At 38.6% G+C, this 20,937-nt stretch overlaps 2 protein-coding genes across 3 annotated transcripts; both read right to left on the bottom strand.

Moving 5' to 3' along the window:
• Positions 1-487: 487 nt before the first annotated feature.
• Positions 488-5,316, bottom strand: LOC116246261 (protein NUCLEAR FUSION DEFECTIVE 4). The gene is made up of 2 exons (XM_031618035.2): positions 4,730-5,316; positions 488-1,859 (listed from the first exon to the last, which is right to left on the bottom strand). Exons 1-2 carry the CDS (start codon positions 5,198-5,200, stop codon positions 636-638), a joined length of 1,695 nt encoding a protein of 564 aa, XP_031473895.1. The 5' UTR covers positions 5,201-5,316; the 3' UTR covers positions 488-635.
• Positions 5,317-16,593: 11,277 nt separating this feature from the next.
• Positions 16,594-20,084, bottom strand: LOC116266781 (transcription factor MYB35-like). Of its 2 annotated transcripts, none has more exons than XM_050080819.1 (4): positions 19,926-20,084; positions 19,332-19,498; positions 18,804-18,933; positions 16,594-17,598 (listed from the first exon to the last, which is right to left on the bottom strand). In XM_050080819.1, exons 2-4 carry the CDS (start codon positions 19,462-19,464, stop codon positions 16,686-16,688), a joined length of 1,176 nt encoding a protein of 391 aa, XP_049936776.1. In that variant the 5' UTR covers positions 19,465-19,498; positions 19,926-20,084; the 3' UTR covers positions 16,594-16,685. The 2 variants fall into 2 exon arrangements, with proteins under 2 accessions (XP_049936776.1, XP_031503999.1); XM_031648139.2 differs by lacking the exon at positions 19,926-20,084 and adding an exon at positions 19,787-19,865.
• Between the last annotated feature and the right edge of the window lie 853 nt (positions 20,085-20,937).

Here is a 20,937-nt window from a genome sequence, read left to right as displayed (position 1 = left end):
AGTAATTCATAATATTTGAGGAGAGAGAAGAACGGGATCTAGATGTATCTAATCTTCAAGAAAACAATTGAGTGCTTTGAGGCCCACTCCGAACTTGTTTGCCCACAGACGCGCACACACACAGTCTACTAACAAAATTTGGACTGAGACTTACAATGCTTGTGTTCGGCTAATCCACCAAATATTAAAGTCAAGTCTTATTTCATCTACTATATACACATGAAATTGTTTATTTGGATGAGACTGAACATGTTACTTAAAAAATGGGTGTATTTATACATCACCCACCGTCTATTGTATCATCTCGATAGCCACCACTTTAAATTTTTATGTTTGATCAAGTTATTTCTACCAACAAGTGAATGTGGTTGCCAAGCAGGAGCAACACAACCGTCCTCGAGAAGAATTCTGACCTTAATAATTTGGCCATTTGTCACCCACAGAGAGAGAGAGAGAGAGCGAGAGAGAGAGAGGAACCGTACCATGTTGAAGGCTATAATTATTAAACGACAAGATAGTTTTCTTTACATCGAAGAGAAAATGAGGCTTTCCCCGTCTCTTTCTTTACACAAAACAGAAAATGAGCTTCTCCCTCCCCGCTCTGAACTGACCTGAACTCCGCAAGGATATTCATTTCATTCATTCATCAGACATTCTTGAGAAACGTATCTATATAACGATCTGGTCCGAAAGAACAATGTCAAGGCAAAAACGGAACCAATAAGGCACACGGATGCCATTATAAAGAAGGACAACATAAAGCAGTGTGCGCCAGAGCATGTCTTGGAAGATGAGGCTTCCAGATCGTATATGAAACCCACCACCTTCACAGAAAGGAAGAAAGATCCCACAGGGCTTGCAATAGCTATCGTGTTGAAGATGGTACCAAAGTGACGCACCCCAAAAATTTCTGATGCTATGGTTGGCATCAATGACCACTGGGCGCCATAACACACGCCAACTAGAATTGAACCTGCATACAGAGCACCAGGTAACCCAGATGAGATCACCCCATGGCCAACACTCATTGCTGCTAGAGTTATGACCATAAATATCGGCCGGCCGTAGCCTCTAGAACGCAAGAAATAGTCGGAAACGTAACCGGCACCAAAACGCCCGAGAAAGTTCCATATGCTCCACAAGGAAATCAGAGTATGTATTTCTATGCTGCCGTATCCAAGGGATTCACCTATCTGGCTCATGTTGTTAACAGTGGCAAGGCCTGAACCCATGCCAGAGGACATGGCTAGGAAGATCAACCAAAAATCCAGTGTCTGCATAGCCTCCAAAAGATTCAGGTTCTCTCCCCACGACAGTCCTTTATTTTCATGGGAGGAAGAACATAGGCCTCCGACACTAGAGATCCTTTGATACCTCACAGAATCATGTTTCAGGTTCAATTTACCATCGGCCAATCTCTCATTGATGTGTCCTCGTTTCATACTATTTCGATTTTCTGCATCACCCAGAAGATGAACTGCTTCATCAGGTAGCTCTTGAGGGGTAGAGCAACAGTCCCTCATTACAGCTCTCCTAGCAATTTCTAGAGGGGAAGTGAGAACCACCATTACCAGTACAGCAAGAGAGATCACTCGTACTGACAACACCAAACTGAACAAATTCTGCAGTATAATGATGATCATAAGATAGCCAGCAAGTGCCAGGGCCACAACTGAGAATTTGTTCAGATGTTCCTTGTCATCTCCATTACTTGATGGAGAGATTCTGACAAACGACATGAGAGAGATGGGGATGACCAAGGTCAATATTGCAAGCATAAGAAGGAAAGAGCTTGACTTCCCCTTAAGCATGGTTTGATAGAGTTGAATTAATATAGCACCACTAAGACCAAGAAAGCCCTGCAAGAAAGAAGGGGAGACAGATTGGAGCTTGTTTTAGTAATCACTGGTATAAAGGCAAATTAATAAAATAATGTATTATGTTCCCTATTTCCTTCTCAGTATTTGAGGAAAAGAGGAAAAAAGAAAAGTTGATGTTTCAAAATTCAAAACAATAAACAGTCAATTAAATTCGAACTGAGATCAGGTCTCATTGTTTTTACATACCCATAAATATGGCTGCACTATTGATGGTTCGACAAGTAAAATAAATGATTTTGGTACCATTTGTATGTGGTTAAGTTCATGTACTGGGTGGTGGAGGTTCTGGCCTGGGAATTTTTATGCCATTAGACGAGCGACTAAATCTCTAGGTGGTTTCCTTGAATAACAAATTGAAAGAGTACATGTACTAGGTGACCTGATCTCCATTTCCTTAGTGGGTGTTTAATTGCTTCTTATCATAGATCCATGAATGTGATGTCACGTGCTTTTGTTGACGTGACAAAAAGATTCACACAGATCTGTGAGTATCAAACTAAAAATTCTAGACCAGACCTAAGTCCATACTTGAAATCCTCATTTTACTTTTTTTTACACTAACAAAATCTCTAATCTATGATAAAGGGGAGACCTTTGATTCTAAATTCATAAAAATATCAAATTCAAATTATCTAAACTTTCTCATAGTGAAGTGTGATAATAAGGTTAAAATTGGAGGTAATCAGATGTCCCTTTAAACCAGATTTGCTAATACCATAGTCTAGTGTTGTACGTATCGTACGATACGGGGAGGTATCATACGATACGTATCGTAGCGTTTTAGATTTACGATATGATACACCACCTGTATCGCAAACAGGTGGTGTGTCGTATGTGTATCACATGTATCGTGCGATACACAACCTATATCATACGATACAACGCGATACACCCTATATCATACGATACAGGTCTATTTTAAAACATATGGGGTTAAAACCACCCTTTTTCAAACTAATTTTAAAACTTGCCTCCCTCTTTATTTCTGAACATATCTCGTAGTTGAAGAAGGGGGAGATTGTGGCAATTTTCAAAAGAAATAATCAGTTTCACCATGAAATCGTCAATTTGAGGGCAAATTTATGCATGGTTGATTGATTCTAAACCCTTTTTACCTAAGCAAGAATCATCCTTGTTTAGATAAAGAGATTTATATCTTCTATGAAAGATGAAAATGAGAATGAGATGATAAAGATTATGAATGAAGTTGTTTTCATTTGTTATTTGCATTAACATTGAACAGTTTTGTCTTGTAATGTGATGTATAGTGTACGTATGGTTTTTGACATGGTTTTTGACGTGTTATGGATCTTATGACTTATGAGTTATTATGTAGATCATCTTATAAATTATGCTTCTTGATGTCTTAGTTCATGTTGTGTTGTTATATGATATTATGACCACCAATTAATGTTTGTGAAGTAACTTAATGCCTATAATAACCCTGCCATTATGTATAACATGTTTTTTTATTTAAAAAAAAATAATTTTTTATTTTTCTTGATTTATCTGTTTTTTTTAATTAAAAAATAAATTTACGATACACATGCAATACATTGCGATATTTTACGATACAACGTATCTATTGGTTTGACCGATACGGCTTATGATACGCTTTTTACAACGTTGCCATAGTCCAAAAAGAAAAATGTTTACAAAAAACTAATTGTTCTATCATTGTCATCCAAACAAGGACTTGGGTGTGTTTGATTGTGTCAAAAATTTTCCTACGGTGGCCTGATCCTCCAAAAAGTTTTATAGGTTTTTTAGCCCAACACCTAGCCAGTACATATCCACTGGAAATTCCAAAGAAGCTGAAAATTTTATGAATTTACAAGTAAGAAGATGATGTTATCCAGAACAGCTTCCGTGCAATCAAAACGTACCCTTTAGAGCTGTTCCTCGGAAGAGCAAATATGGCCACAAGAGGGTCTTACAACATCCTCCTAATGTTGTAACCTATGCGTACTTGTTGGCAAAAAGCATATATTTTTTTCTTTAACATTTATTGTTTATTTTTTACACCTTTTTGTAATTTTCTTCATAAATAAAAATATAAAATTCCATATAAAAAGCATTTTGTAAAACTAGGTGTGCTTTGAATTCTATATACATTTTGTGTATGAATTCTATATACATTCTGTGTATGTGCACGTATAGCCGTCCCTCGTCGCTTTCTTTCCCCGTATTAGCATTCGTAGTCATGTAGGCTCTATGTTTCTATTTCACAACAGTGAAAACAGACAATGTCACCGTTAACTGGATTATACAAAGACTTCAGATCGAACGAGACGCCCTGAAGTTCAGGGAGCTCACTGGTTTCTCTCAGAAAACCAATGGTCTGTGAAGTTTTCATGAAATTCTCATCCTTCCATAAACAGAGAAGTTCACGGTATATGCTCTGGAATTGATTCATAGAAATAGCTTCTAAAAACTAATCGCAGTTCTTTTCCACAAAGCGTAAATTGCATACCCAAGCCAACATTAATGAGAAACAAAACAAGGATTTAACATTTTAAACAATCCTCTGTAACGTGTTCTCATCTTCTCCTCAATATTCTACTGGAGATGAATAAAATTTCTACGGCATAAGATAGCATGAGTAAGGGAGCGACGATCGTATTCCATATTCTGTTCTTCAATGTGATGATCGATTGGGAAGGAGGGCAAAAACCAGGAAAAATTCAAAGGAATAATCAAGCATCCGACGAAAACGACCATTTCAGATTAAGGGCAGTGTTGCAGGACAAGTATCGGCAGAAACAGAAACCAGAGAGAGGGAGAGAGACAGATTCAGCCAAAGGAGAAAAAACAGGGGCATGGTCAAGGGAGAAAGGGGCTTCCGCTACCTTCATAAGGCCGACGACGGTGCCTCGGGAGTTGGGGAAGTTCTCGACGGCGGCGACGACGTTGGCGGTGTTGAAGAACGTCTGGGCGTGAGCTGCAAGGAACATGTAGGAGCACATAAGGGGGACGGGGGGTCTGGCGACGAGCCCCGCCACGGCTGCCCACATCATGAAATAGCCGAGAAAGGACTGAAGGGCGCCTGCGAGGAGCACCACCCAAGGCCTGCCTGGAGCGGAGGCGGAGTAGAGGAGGCCGGAAAGGACACCGACGTTGGCGCCAACGTCCTTGAAGAAGCTGATGGTGTCGAGGGTGGATTGGTCGTAGCCCTGCGACCACTTGAGGGCGGGGGAATAGATGCCAAAGGCGTAGGATGAGCCGCTGGCGCACTGTATCCATATGCTCGCCACCAGCGCCACCCACCTCCACTGGCTACCGCCGCGGCTACTCCGTGATTGCTGCAAAAAGGAACCCATCTGATCTTCCCCCCTTCCCTTCCAACTTTGACGGAGCAGACTTCAACCTCTCTCTCTCTCTCTCTCTCTCTCTCTCTCTCTAAATGGGATGCATCTGCCAGTTGGCAGCTTCCCTTATTGCAGTTGGCAAGAAAATTGAAATACCGAAACAATCTTCACCACTATAACAACAATTGACAAAGTTGTAGACGTATCTGAGATTTGTCTTTAGTTTTCAACTTATGCATGGCTGTGATTCTGGAACACTCGGAGCCGCATGGCGATGAAAGGAGTGATTAAAAGCAACAAAAGGACAAACGTTCTAAAATAAGTGCATCGCATCTGATGAGATCTTTGCAACCTCAAGACGGCCCCACTTAGCTAAAATTTGTTGAGCGAACAACTCGTAATGAAAATACCTTCTGGCCTTCCAAGGGTGGATAACTCCGACCCCCACGGAGTACTAGTCTCTCCTCTAAATTTACAAAAAATACTCGCACGGTCACGGGCTGAGTTTCTTCAGCCACGCGGCGCCGAAGGCGTTCCTCAAAGCCTTTGGCCAGCCGTCTCTCTCTTAAGCTAGCGGAAGCATTCATCTTTTTTTCGGGACTGTGGATTAGACGAGGAGTGCTAAGCACTCGGCACACCATTACTCAGGTTTATCCCATTGTCGACCATCGACAAGCCGTGGCCATGAGGCCCTGTCAGAACTTCGTCATTCCTCCAAGTGCCTATCTACATTCAAACGAAATTTGGGTGGAAGTAGACTTCCCTTGAAAGGAAGTCTCCAGCCGAAGTCAGTTGACGACTATATGTCATTAAGTAAGGCGGCCGACCATCGCCCTACTCGACGATGAGCATTCACTTGCTCACCCCCGCGTGACTCTACGCGGTTGTGAAATGCAGCGTATGCGCCCACTGGGGGAATTGCCCCCAACCCACGCGCACCCCCTTGTGTATCCAAACACTACGTGTGGGGAACCCACTGGATTCCCCAACGACGGACTTGCACTTCTAAAGGGACCACTGAACTTGATGCATTGAAACGACTTATCACTGCACCACCGCGCTGCACATTCCACGTGCATTGCTTTCTACTTGACTCGGCGACCGATTGATCTCACATGCCTTCCAACTATGCCTAAGCTGGCCAAGCAGCATCACCTTTTACTGGCTTGGCCGGGCCAAACACAGTCGACCGACAACACTCTCCCACCGCCAAAATCATCACTGACCTCAGTGACTTTGCCCCGAGCGATAGAAGTTCAGCTACCGTTCCCTTGATTTCTTTTGAACTGAGCCTTCATCCGTTCGTCTGGTTGACGCACCCATCACGTCGCGGCTAGCTGCCTTATCGGGTGTTTTGCCTCTAGTCCATTCCTTAGCATCATCCCACTTTTCTATCACTATTTGCACTTTTCCTTAGTAAAGTCCGGAATATCTCCAACGACCACTAAGTCTCAAATTTCCAAGCTGTGTTGCCAACCCGTGCACATGCTCCTTTCTCGAGACATGTCAACACTAAGGGCACTTGCCCTCCTGGACAATCCTTTTCCACGCCGGGTCTCACCCTATCTGTCTCAGCGAGCGGCTCTCTTGGCCCTTCTGCTCCTGATGCCCAGACACCATCTTCGAAACGTGTGATCTCTATCTGGCCAACACCAATGCGGTCACCTGAACCAGTGTCCGACGAACATGCCCGAACCCTAGGGCACCAAACAAGCCAACATTTTTCTTTGACCCACTTGTTTGTTATCATCGCAGCGTTCTCATCTTTCAAGTTCCCTTCGAAAAATCGTCTGCTCTGATACCACTTGTCACAGGCCGAGTTTCTCCAGCCCGCGTGACGCCGAAGGCGTTCCCCAAAGCCTTTGGCCAGCCGTCTCTCTCTTAAGCTAGCGAAAGCATTCATCTTTTCTTCGAAACTGTGGATTAGACGAGGAGTGCTAAGCACTCGGCACACCATCACTCAGGTTTATCCCATTGTCGACCATCGGCAAGCCGTGGCCATGAGGCCCTATCAGAACTTCGCCATTCCTCCAAGTGCCTATCTACATCCAAACGAAATCTGGGTGGAGGTAGACTTCCCTTGGGAGGAAGTCCCCAGCCGAAGCCAGTTGACGACTATATGTCATTAAGTAAGGCGGCCGACCATCGCCCTACTCGACGATGAGCATTCACTTGCTCACCCCTGCGTGACTCTACGCGGTTGTGGAACAGCGTATGCGCCCACTGGGGGAATTGCCCCTAACCCACGCGCACCCCATTGTGTATCCAAACACTACGCGTGGGGAACCCACTGGATTCCCCAACAACGGGCTTACACTTTCAAAGGGACCACTGATCTTGATGCATTGAAACGCCTTGTCACTGCACCACCGCGCTGCACATTCCACGTGCATTGCTCTCTGGTTGACTCGGCGATCGATTGATCCCACATGTCTTTCAACTATGCTTAAGCTGGTCAAGCAGCATCGCCTTTTACTGGCTTGGCCGGGCTAAACACAGTCGACCGGCAACACGCACTTTATCTTCAATTTGAGAACTACATACGCACCAAGACTCAGGCAGTTTGGCTTCCCTGGTGTTGCAATTGAGTCTTTCTTTCCATCCACCTTGGAAATGACTTTAGTTGAAAGACTTGATGATTTACCTTAGCTTATTGCAAGTAGGGCTAGCTACGGGGCGGGTCGGTTGAGTATGTAGTCGGGTACCCAATGGGTACTCGGTATGGTCTTGAGTTTGGATTCGAAAAAATTAGTTTGGGTCGACCCAATAATGTACCGGATCATATCGAGTAGGCCCGATATTATTTTTAATATTATTTTTATTTTAATAATGATATATATTTTATTATTAAAAATATATTTTATATTAAAAATTTATTTTATATTTAAAAATATTGTTCTCCGAACTTGAGTTTCAGGTCTTGGACTGAACCTGAGATTGAGTTCAGGTGTCGGGCCGAGCCGGCTCGATGCAGCTAGAAGAAAACAAATTTGATAAAATTTCAAAAAAGGGCTTAAGAAAATATAACCTGATTGGTCTCCTCAACCTATTCCAGCCAACCATTAGCCCCAATAATTCCTTTTTCTCTATGACAAGTTTTTTTTTATATATATAGTTGCCTTTATTTTAGTGTTGTTTAAGTATCAGTTTGATAATCATCACATATTATTATTATTATTTTACGAACCTGTTTCAATTCATGAAACAAATGTTCTAGTATTTTTTATAAATCTACCATATTTTTTAACCAGATTCATATAAAAGAATAATGTGTTATTGTTACCAAACAGCTCTTAAATTCACCTCTATTTTTTCTTACAGCCATCATCGCTTTATAAAAGTATAATTTATTTTTTTATATTAAAATATGTTGATAGGAATGACTGAGTTAGTAATTTATGGTTAAAGGGTATTGATTTAAATTTAAACTTTACAAACATCTTTATATAAATAAGTAAACATTTCAAAGATATTTACATGTAAATAACATAATATGGATTGACGTTGACAATTGCCCACCCACATTTCCCTCATTATTGGTGGACATGACCTGATGGGTATCAGTTCCAAATTGGTCGTTCAGAGGCTGCTGGATATGATGTACATTGTGTTCTTTACAACTCTGCGTTTGTTTGAAGAAACGCATCATTCCTATTGCCAAACACCTTTTAGGTTTTCGGCTATTTGCATGTTTAGGCAGGCCCTCATGGGGAAAGACAATATTATACTTTCTTTACATAGTGGACACTTTGATCTTCCAATAAAAAGGTAGCTTTGTTTTTTTTTTATTTTATCCTTATAAAAAGAAATACCCAGTTTTACATAATTTCCAATCCCCAATATGTTGCTCGACCCTCAAAACACAACATTCTCTGTTGACAATTATCCAGGCTCATTACCATCGCCATGTTAATAAATGATGAGTCTTGGTTTATTGATGGTTAGTTATGAATTATGAGTCTAGGTTTATTGATGGTTAATAAACTATCACATATAAAGTTAACTTTTTCAAAGTTGAAAGCGTTTATTATAATTTACCTTCACAAAAAAATAACTTTACATGTGCTCTTTGCTCATACTAAACTGTGGATTAATTTGATCAAATGGCACGATTTATAATTGGTTTGTAGGATTTTCATTTTTGCTTATCAGTTCATATGTTTCAAACAAATAACATTATATGTAAATAATATTTATGTTTATACCTAAAAAATTAACCATGATTATACATATTATTAAGTAGAAATAAAATATTAATTTAAGCTATTATAAGTTCTTAAACAATTTTTTTTCTCTTGCGTATCTTTGGCACTTTGCCTCTGCAAATCAATTACCAATACCAATATCTGGCTTTCTCGTAGAGTTCCTTCATGGCATCCATTTTGTTCATGCAATGTTCATTTTGTCTGCTCTCTCTTGCTCTTTCTTTGCGTACCTGTTGATAGTGAAAAAAAATGATGATTTTTTTTTGGTGGGCATATATTTTTTTAATGATTTCTGCTCTAAGTTACAATCGTTGAATTGGCTGGAAAAGGGCATTGTAGCTAATCATAAACGCATCTAGATACCCTAGTGACTATCTGGGGATCAGAGAATGAAACCAGTCCAAAGAAGGCGACGGCTGCTAGAGAAGATGATCAAAAAGATTGAGCATAAAGTGTAGAGCGTGAAGGAAGAATCAACTTCATGGGAGTCCCCAAGGCGGACATTTCTCTTAGCATGATCAACCGATGCTTTGTATTCACCCAGAAGCCTTCAATCAAATGCTTCATCAATCTCAGTTGTCGGCAATTGCAGGGCTCATTGGTAATCAAGGGAAGTCAGTTGTCAACTATATATTTGTCTTTTAAACTGTGAGGAAGCAATGGATAATGGTGGGCAACCCAAAAGTCTCTGTAATCAGTAGCAACAGATTCCTATGAGGGTTGATGCTGAATAGGAGATACAGGTGATTAGCAAGAGACAAGCCTAAAAGATCGGTAATAAAACTCCAATACAGAGCTAAGAGTAGCCCAAACAAGAAATAAAGATTGATGAGGCTGAAATAGTAGTCGTCTGGATTCCATTGCCCAATTTATCAGTGATCTACTAGAATGAGGATGCATTTAGGAGTATTGTGAAAGCCTTGAGGGGAAATTTGGTGATCGTTGATCAATGTACATGAAACATGGGGAAATTGGGATTTGCTAGACTGGCAGTACAGGTTCTGATTGGCTTCAAGCCCATCCCTATAATCCATTTGGGGTTGGGAGAAGGGAAATTGCAAGAGCAGGAAGTGGTTTATGAATCTCACATAAACTATTGTGACATGGTGGAACTATGACACATTTGGAGGCTTCTTGCATGTCAAAGGGGATACGAAAGAAGGAAAAGAAACTCATCGGAATCCTTGGCAGGCTGTAAAATTATTGGCAGGACTCCATCTATTTGTGGGGTGAACAAAATGAGTGGAACAGCAATAGGAAGCAAGGTTCCAAAGGCCAAAGCAAGAAGATAGCGGATCAGCATCCACAAAGGAAATGGACAAAGAAAGCAGCAAAAACATGAGAGATATGAGGTTGAGGGACAAGAACGAGGAGAACAACCAAAGCAGAAAGGAGGAGTTACTAAGGATGCAAGGGAACAAGAAAACGGCATGTCTTCATGTCCAGATACACCTCTAATTTCAATTTTTCCAAACCCTTTTGCAGAGTATGTAGGAATGAAGAAGAGATAGACCATGTTGTACCTCTTAGTTTTATGTTTAAAGAAATGATGATCCCCAAAAAAAGGGGAGAAGAAGGATGCCAAATGAACAGAGAAAGGGGTATCATCCAAATGCAATAAAAATATAGATTTACAGCTGAAGGAGAAAATGGACTGCTATAAGAAAAAGTCAGGACCACTGAGTGAGCCTCACAAAAAAATATAGAAAAGGAGAAGGGATAGGTGAGGGTTAGCAAGAAAAGAAAAAAATGGCTCAAGAGAAAGTTTTTGAAGTTGGAAAGAATACATCTTGAGTGTAAACTCTCTATAATAGAGATTAAATTAATGAGAAAGGTTGACAAAGTTAACAAGGACGATATAAGATAGAGGTATATAATGAGGTTGCAAATCACCACACAAAGTTTTGTATACATCCAACGCTTCCTAAATGACATACATCTATCATGTTAAAATTTTTGAAAAAGAGGTATATGGGTCTAATTGAAATAACTTTGCGCCACGATAATCCAATATCAAGTTATGTTAATATACTTTAGCCCAATGGCTTAGTACTAGCATAGGTTCTTCTTTAGGTAACTAAAGCTACAGCTTCTCTGTTTATTTTTAGTCATTCATCAATATACCACAAGTTACCACTCATGGTACTAATGAAAGAGCTTTTTTGCCCAAGGTGTGGATCAGTTATAAGGCTTAGTCTTGTACTAATGCTTAAGATCAAACCTGACAACTTAATGACCGACACAAATAGGTATAGGAAGTCTTAAAATATGAGCAAACATGCAAAATCGGTTCTCTAATGCAATGTTGTCTAAGATGGTGATTAAAATAAGGTAGAAAAAAAAATTGTTTTCAATCAAGCCTTAAATTGAAGAGGGTTGTAAATCTTAGATATAGGTGAACATGATTGATCATCCTCAGTTAGACTTATATACAAAAAAGCAAATACAATCATCAAGCAATGAGATATAATACCGATGGGGTCAAGGTCAAAGAAGGTGACATGTTTTAACAGCGGCAATGTAGATGATGCTCAAGTTAATAGAAATGCACCAATAGTAAACACAGTCAAACGATAACGGGTCTCGTCATAGTCGTCATTTGTTTGCATCTCAAAATTGTTTTTGGTTTTTAGAGTGCTTTAGAAAAATAAGATTTTGCTTTGAAAAGAGAGAGAAAGAGACTCACCCGTCAGTATGAGGATTTGCCATTCTCGGTACATTTACTGAAATAACTAATCCAAGAGTTATGCTTACTTTTGATGCATTTCATTTTCACTTAAACATCCTCTTTACCCTAAATGTGGTGTCGTACTTGGAAATAATTTTAAAGATTGATATCTCAAAATCTTTTGAATGAGAAAATTTTAAAGTATCATTTGAGAGATTAAGCCATTTTGAGAGACATTCAAATCAAGAAATTTTTGCAAATTTCATTTGAAAATCTTAGGAAACTAATGTGGGTGTTTTTAAATATTTCTTTTGGAATCAATTTAATGTTTCCTTAGGATCTTATGTAGGTTTAAGAATTTGCTCTTATTCGGTTACTACCTAACTAGAACTCCATCTGATCTTGCTTAAGTTCTCTTAGATGATGTATTGTGATCATTCATGAAGTGAATATGAATGCATTTATTACATATGATTGAAAGAAATTGTTCATTCCTACCATAACATTAATATAAGAGCATTCCTACGATCACATGCATCTTCCTTACACTTGATTATATAGTTTCTATCATGTTATCATAAATGTTTTTGTAAAGAAAGAAATGTTTTTTAAATTGAAATTGGGTTGTAGAATATCAAGCATGATTCCAACATCGGGTCATTACTTGAGTTTTTGTCTTAATGAAGCCGATAAATGAAAGTTAAAATTTTGGGTCTTAGAGAAGAGATATTTGGATGAATAAAAGAACAGAAAACAAAGAGGAAAAGGAAGTGATTTCAGAAAAAATGATATAAGTATACATATCCATAAACATACATGAACTTGCATATGAAATCATTTTTAAAAATGATTTTAAACTAAGAGAAATAAAGAGAAAGAGAAAGGGAAAGAGATGTTGAAAAGAAAGAAATATTTTAACAAATAGAGATATACATATGTATGTGTGTACATATGTAAAAACTTATAATAAAAGATTTTAAATCAAAGAGAGAAAAAAAAGTTTTATAGAGAGAATGGAACATATATACATATGTAAAAGTATATAAAAAATATATGTTAAATCAAAGAGAGAAAGAGAGACAAAGAGACATTCATGCACGTATATACATATATAAACACACACACACACACACACACATATATATATATATATATATGTATATATATATATATATATATATGTATATATATATATATATATGTATATATATATATATATATATGTATATATATATATATATGTATATATATATATATATATATATATATATATATATACATGAAAACTAAAATCAAAAGATTACTTGAAGTATTTTCGATTTCAGTTTCTTCTTTTATATAGGCTGATGAAGAACTTGGGTTCATGTAAGAGCCTAGGCTAAGTCTCCAATGCCACATTAAAAAATGTTTTTATTTTGAAATTATTTTGAAAAACAAAACTCAAAATCTTTTCATATAAGCATAAATAAAAATAATTATTTCACCTATTACAAGAGAATTTATTTATTTCAGCATTGGGCATGGAGAAAATCAAGCATACATGAAATAAAAAATTAATAATGTGAGAAAGCACTCCTTGGGATCCCTAATCGGATGATTAAGAAAAATACTAAATGTAAGAATGTCATGAAGATATAGTTTAACATATACATATTCGTAAGAGCTTTTTCGGGTTAGACAAATTTCAACCTTAAATTAACATATAAGAAAGAAATCTTAACCCAAGTACTTGTTCTTATCGTTCATTCACATATTAATCGGAAAGTCAATCAACTATACGTAGATATCATTTCATGCATAAATGATGCACACATTTAATGAGCAAAGAAAGGAACCATGTCGATCTTGAAAAGAAAAATGAAGTTTTATTTCACCTTGCTCATGCTCCCAGTGCACTCAAGAACAACTCTTGATTCTGGAGATGAGATTTTAGAGCTACTTTGTATGACCATGGGATGGGGAGATGAAGAAGGGAGAAAGAAAAGAAAAGAAAAAAAAAATGATTGAGATATTGACTACATACCTCTAAGTAGACCGGTTAGAGAATGAAGCTTCTTCTTCGGATGAAAGCCTCCCTAAGTGAGCCTCCAAAGGTATTGAGAATGTTTCCCCAAGAGGTCTCATCGTGCTCCCTTGAATAATAAAAGTTGAAGAAGAAACTTGCACCCAAGGTTGAAGAAGAAGAGAAAGGAGAAGAAAATGAAAAGAAGAGAGTTGGAAAGAATTAGGAGAAGAACTTTCAAATCTCAAATGAAAAAACACTAGAAGCTTCTCAAGGGTTAGATGAAGATTTTGAGAGTACTTACAGAGGGTTTTGGAGCCAAAACTTAAAATTTGATTTTTTTTAATTTAACAAGATTTTTATACAAATTCCAACTACTTTTTTGAAGCCAAAAGTCAAAATTTGATTTTTTTTTATTTAACAAGATTTTTATACGAATTCCAAGTACTTTTTAATTATTTTCATTTTTTTAATAAGCCTTGACCAAAGGAGATTGGCCCGTAACCATACAAAGACCCATTTGGGGGTGTTGGCAGGGCTAGTGCCCACCCAACAAACGCAAAACTGCCCCCAAATGGACGGTTTTTAATCAAAACAAAGTGTACGCAGGGCACAAACTGTGTCTCGACATGCGTCAGGCGCCTGCGGCTGTGATTGGCCGCACCGCTGGGTGGCAGGCGTGACAATGCCTTGTGCACTGTCACGCCAATGCCAAGCGCAACAGCACCTAGTGCTGCCGTACGCTACCCGACTAGGGCGCCTGACAGAGCACCAGGCCGCATGAAAGGAGACAAAATGCCCCCTTGTTGGCTCATTTTGGGCCAATGGGGGTGGCTTTCGCCTCATGAGGGTCTCCCAATTTTTTTTTTAAAGAACTTAAAATGCATATTCAAGGGTTAATGGTCCTTTTGTTAAAATGGGTCATGGTCCAATTTGATAGGTCAAGGGCATGTTTTAGTCCCAGATTGGGTCTGCTTGGTCGTGAACGCGTTCCAATCAATGTCCAAGGCTTGGATCAAGGGTTAGATTAAAAAGTGAGATATTTGTGACCTTTAAGATATGGAAGACCTTAATTGAAAAATAAGAAGGAAAGCAGATTAAACATTTTGTATTGACAATGAGCTTGAATTTTATAATAATGAATTTACCCAATATTGCAAAGATGAGTGCATTGATAGGTTGTGCACTATTATTAAAACGCTCTAATAAAATGGGGTTATTGAGCATATGAATAAAATTTTATTAGAAAAGACATGTTGTATGTCATTGGTTTTAGGCAGATGTAATTGGTGTGGCTTGCTATGCAATAAATTGGTTTTCCAATGCTTCAATTAAATGCAAGACATCTGAAGATGTATGGCTTGGTTCTCCAGCATATTATTTAATTTAAGAATATTTGATTGTCCTGTATATGCTCATATTGATTAAGGTAAACTTGAGCCTAGAGCTAAAAGTGTATTTTTCTAGATTATGCATTTAGAGTAAATAGATATAGCCTTTGGTGTCACGATTGCAAATCTCTCAAACTTATTGTCAATGGAGATGTAATCTTTAATGAATCATCTTCATTATATCCAAAAAGTAAATATTCTACCGAGCATGATGCAGAGAAAGTCCAATGTACAATCAGTTGAGCAAAAATGATAAATTTTGAAGTTAGACTTCTAACACATGATCAACTCAAGTCATTCACAAGCACCTTAAGTGCAGTTTATCATTCATGATTAAGTCCCTCAACATCATGAGCAAACAAAGGAACACCACATTGTTAAATGCCGGCAATGAGAAATATTAAACCTTCACAAATGTATGCATATGTTGATAGAGTTGTTTAGGCTTTTGCCAGTTACAGAGTCAACTGTTAATGAAAAGCCCTCATTATATTCAAAGGCAATGAAGTGTACTCATTCTCCTAAGTGGTTGGTTGTCATGCACAAAGAAATTGAATCTCTTCATAAGAATCAAACATAGAAACTTGTAATACTGCCTAAGGACAACAAAATTGTTGGTTTCAAGTGAGTCTTTAAGGAAAAGGAATGTACCTCAGGATTAGAGGTATAAAGCAGTTAGTTGTAAAGGGCTACAGCAGAATGAAATGATTTTAACAATATTTTTTTCTATTGGAAGACATAATTTTACACGTACTCCACTTGTTTTAGATGTCATGTATTATATTGTTTTAATTGCCATGTATGATATGAAATTAGAACAACTTAATGTTAAAACAACTTTTTTATGTGGCAAATTAAAAGAGCATATTATATATATGTATATATATATATATATGGCTTGAAACAGTCTCGTCTCCTAACCGATGGTATAAAATGTTAAAGAGTAGTTCGAACTCCTCTTTAACACGCTAGTCCCCTCTACAGTTGGCTTTTGTTCAGCTCATTAACTTTTCGAACCTATTTGAACCGGTTTAGAAACATAAACTGAAGGAGAAAAAGAAAGCAAAGAGGTGAAAGCATAAAGAAAAGTGGAAAGCTTCCTTATAAAACTAAAAGCCAGAACGCATCTAGCTTGTTCTTCTACATCATTTGGTATCGGATCAAGATCTTTTTATTTCAATACTTATAAAGCTCTAGTGATATATGTAGCTACACAGTCAAATTTTCATGTCTAGGCACCTCCTCTATTGAACAAGTCTTTCATTGGGTTGTCAAGAAACTCCGGCAAGTCCCAAATTAGAGTGCTGCCATCATCCGGAAGCCCGTCCATTAATAGATTCCCAAGGAAACAATTCGCTACAGAGTCGGTGGAGCCATGGCTGGAGTTCTCTTGGATGCCATTACAAGGGAACTCCATGAAAGGAAAGACTTGGCTGTCCAGGCAATCATCTCTTTCACCAAAGTCACACTTTGTGAGATTTAGATCGTTAGATCCAAACAGGCAATCCAGTTGTTGGTCATAGCCTGTGTCCATGCACTGCGCCTGCTGATCAATTGATGAAAACTCCTGAAGAACACTTGGAAGGGGAAGCTGATCATCGTCGTCTTGTACAAGAAACTCAGTCCAGTTCGAAGAAGAAGCATCATCCAACTGAGGGACATGGGACTGTGATAGGTGAGCTGAAGTTGAGGCCATTGCAGTGCAGCTGCTAGTAGGAATATCATGAGCAGTAATCTGGGTGGAGTCACAGTCTGGTGCTTGTGCAAAGAGCTTCATTGCTTGCAGCTGATGAAGAAGGTCCCATGGATACTGGTCAGGAAGGTGGCCATCTTGAGGAGTTCTTTGAAAGTTCTGGGTTGATTGCAGGCCTGCTGTCATGAATGGATCTCCAAGGCCTTGGCTGGTGGGGAAGGTTGCTGAGGCTTTATTCATTGGAGGGTTCTGTGGGTGAATGGTGGTGAGATCATTTGCAGGTGGCTTGGTAAGGCCGATTGTTGCATAATCTGCTATTATCTGGGAAAAGGGTTTATGGGTCACATGATCAATCCCCATTTGAGAGAGTTTCTTCTTTAGCTTGGTGTTCCAATAGTTCTTCACGTCATTGTCTGTTCTACCTGGCAATTGAGCTGCAATTAGAGACCACCTGCAACAAAATAATCAGTTTTGCAAGACTATGTGGAAGCACCACAAATGTATATCACTAGAACAAGAAAGCAATAGACCACACTAGATTTTAATGCTTGAAACAAATGTTTTGATGCCCGGTGACTTGGGCTCACCAGTCCATTGTCTATTCGTGCGTCAACTCAATAACTCGGGCTGGGCTTTGTTAATTATTGTCTTAGAAGAAAATTGATGTATAACTTGTCATTCAAACATGAAAAGTTGTACAATGAGTCGATTACTTGTATAATTTACTCGTGTAATAACAAACAAGACCATTAAGCTATTCTTATTTGCACATTTCAACACAATTGAATATCAAGTATCAATATATCAATAAAAAACTTTTGATAAAAAAAAAAAGCATTAAAGTTAAAACTACCACCCATCATCAATTTTCCAGCAAATCAAACAAGTGTTGAGAGAGTTTTTATAATTTTAGAATAAAGCTCAATCTCCTAATGGGTTGACCCGCATAGGGAGTCCAGTGGACATTGCCTAAAATTTATAACATGATCGTTGAGTAAACCAATTTTGACTCTAAAATTGAACCAGAATTTTTAACGCGAATCGTTAGATTCTTCTGTGCATGGTCATTTTGCATATCAAATTATTAAAATGGGACGTCTACATGTAGATTTTTGGTGATCAATTGTCACTGTCGTTAGCCTGTCACTGGCACCTTTGTTGCAAGCTCCATCACTTGCTTATGCAGTTGGATAAAACTGGACCAGAAGAAGGTGAGAGCGAGAGAGAGAGAGTTAATGCCAAAATGGTGACTATGTAGTTGCGAAAGGCAGTTGTTTTCAGTCGTTCGGGTCATAAAAACTTCCCTCCGATCAATTTTGAAGCAATAATTCCAAAGAACAGACAATCAGTCATCTCTTCAATGCGACGAGAATCAGAGAGAGAGATATATATATGTCTTTTCAATGCGAGAAAAAGAGAGGTCTTAAATGCGACAACAATTCAGAGGAGAAAGAAAAAGAAAAGATTTAATACTAATTTAATTGATGGGATGGCAGACGTTTCTGGACGACCTGAGCCATTAAATTTTGTTCTTTATCGATCAAGTTGACGTAATAAATAATAATATTAAAGTACAAACAATCAATTTAAACAGAGACAAAAAATAAAAATAAATAACACAAACGAGAGAGAGAGAGAGAGAGAGAGAGAGAATACCTGCTCCCTATAGTTTCATGCAACTTAACAATGAGCTCCTCTTCCTCGGATGTAAACCTTTCGTGTTTAAGGTCAGGCCTCAGATAATTTGTCCATCTTAGCCTGCAGCTCTTTGCGCATCTCTTCAGCCCTGTCACAGCATCATGCCAAGAAGAACATCAATCCACTGGCTTTTCAATGAAAACACCAATTTTTATATGCTTTAATTTGCCTTCTCTGCTCTTAGTTTAGTTTGCTTTTCTCGGAAGTCAGATTAATCCAACTGCATTATACCCAGATAGATTCCGTGGGCTTATCGAACTCTTAACCTTGAAGATCTTACGAAGTTTTTCCTGCCATTATTGAGGTTCGATGGATAAGCATGAAGTTTTTTTCAAAGGAATTTCATCAATCAATTGATAGGACACAAAAATTTCCTTCTTAAGGCCGAGATTTCCCTGTGACATCAAACCTGATCTTAGCTTAAAAAAAATGTGGGACTCGAACACATTTGAGCATATCTAATGACGAAGGAGGTCCTCCTTCAACCTGCTCTCTTAGGAACAGAGGTCCAATTGCCCGTCCCATGCCTAGAGACGTAAGCAAGAATCTTTGCATCCTCTTCAGCTGTCCACAGCCCTCTTTTCACGTTTGATTTGTCACAGCAAGGAGGCCTCCCCATCTCTCTGAACGGCACTGACTGATCAGCTTCCTTCCTATTAGTGCTCCGGATGTCGAAACAAAAAAAAAAAAAAGCAAATTAAGACTCATTAAACACGAAAATGTTGAAAAGATTACAGTAAAACAAAACATAGTTGGATTAATCCTAGAACATTCAAAATGTAAAACGTGAGAAAAAAATATTCATTAACAAGAAATGATTGAGAAGATTACAGTAAAACAAAACATAATTGGATTAGTCCTAAAACGCTCAAAATGTAAAGCATGACTGTAGTACAGGAAGGGAAACCATGAAAGAAAACAGGAACAGAGTGAGCCTACACCTTGTGGGGAGAAGGAAGAAGTAAAGATGAGACAGTGCTTTGGGTGTGAAAGAGAAGAGCGGAAAGCAGAGGGAGGAAGGCGTTGAAGTAGAGAGGAGTTAAAAGAAGTGAGAGAAGGCAGGGAAAGTGTGGGATTCACCTCCAATTAACTATAATTGCATGATTGGTGTCATCAACCCACAAACGGTTTGTGATGAAATATGAAAAGGGGGAGTGTGGAAGGTGCTTTTGCAAAACACAGGCCCTCCCACACTACGCATGCTTCATTCCATCACCTGTCAGGTTCAAGTCGGGTGAATTTTTTGGTTAAGTGTAGGACCCTCTGCCAGTCATTTCTTCCGCTTCTTTATTTCGAAGGAGAGAGAGAGAGAGAGAGAGAGAAGAAGAAAAGTGGTTCAAAATATTAATTGCATTAGCTCTTGTATCACGAGTAGGAGAAAACATGGTCTCCCTGCCCCCTTTGAGAGAGAGAAAGAAAAGCGATTCAAAATAATTTTTGAGTTAGCTCTTATACAGGACAAAAACATTGGTTATCAGGAGCAGGAGAAAACGCCGTCATCCTGCTCCTTTGAGAGAGAGAGAGAGAGAGAGGGAAGAAAAGTGATTCAAAATATTTTTTGAATTACCTTTTATATCAAGAGTAGGACAAAAACATTGTCTTTTACATATATATATATATATTGTAGATGTCTTAGTCCAAGGCTCTTTTCATGGTATATGGTCTGATGCATTGAATTACTGTTTAATCATGCCTGTCCTATGCATTAGCGTCTATACGGAGCTTCAGTTCATCTCTCTCACTCAGTCACTCTCTCTCTCTCTTTATTTATATATATATATATATATATATATATATATATATATATATATATATATATATATATATATATTAGGAAACATTAAATCTGAAGTGCACGACCTAATCAGATGGTCCATAATTACCCCCTCCCTCCCTCTATCTCTCTCCCCCCTCTTTCTCTCTCTCACCGCCGGCAGCTTCCCTCTACAGTCGCCAGAGGGCACGAAGCTCGGCCAAGTAGCGCTGCCCGGCAGGCCCTCCATCCACCGTGGGTGGAGGAAGGGAAAAACCCGGCAGCTCCACAACAACCTCCAACCTATGGGTGCCGCCCATTGTGGGTGCAGGAAAGGCT

The sequence above is a fragment of the Nymphaea colorata genome, chromosome 1 (genome assembly GCF_008831285.2).
Source record: "Nymphaea colorata isolate Beijing-Zhang1983 chromosome 1, ASM883128v2, whole genome shotgun sequence".
NCBI lineage: Eukaryota > Viridiplantae > Streptophyta > Magnoliopsida > Nymphaeales > Nymphaeaceae > Nymphaea > Nymphaea colorata.
Note: the sequence above shows the minus strand (reverse complement) of the source record. Positions and strands in the feature narration are given on the sequence as shown.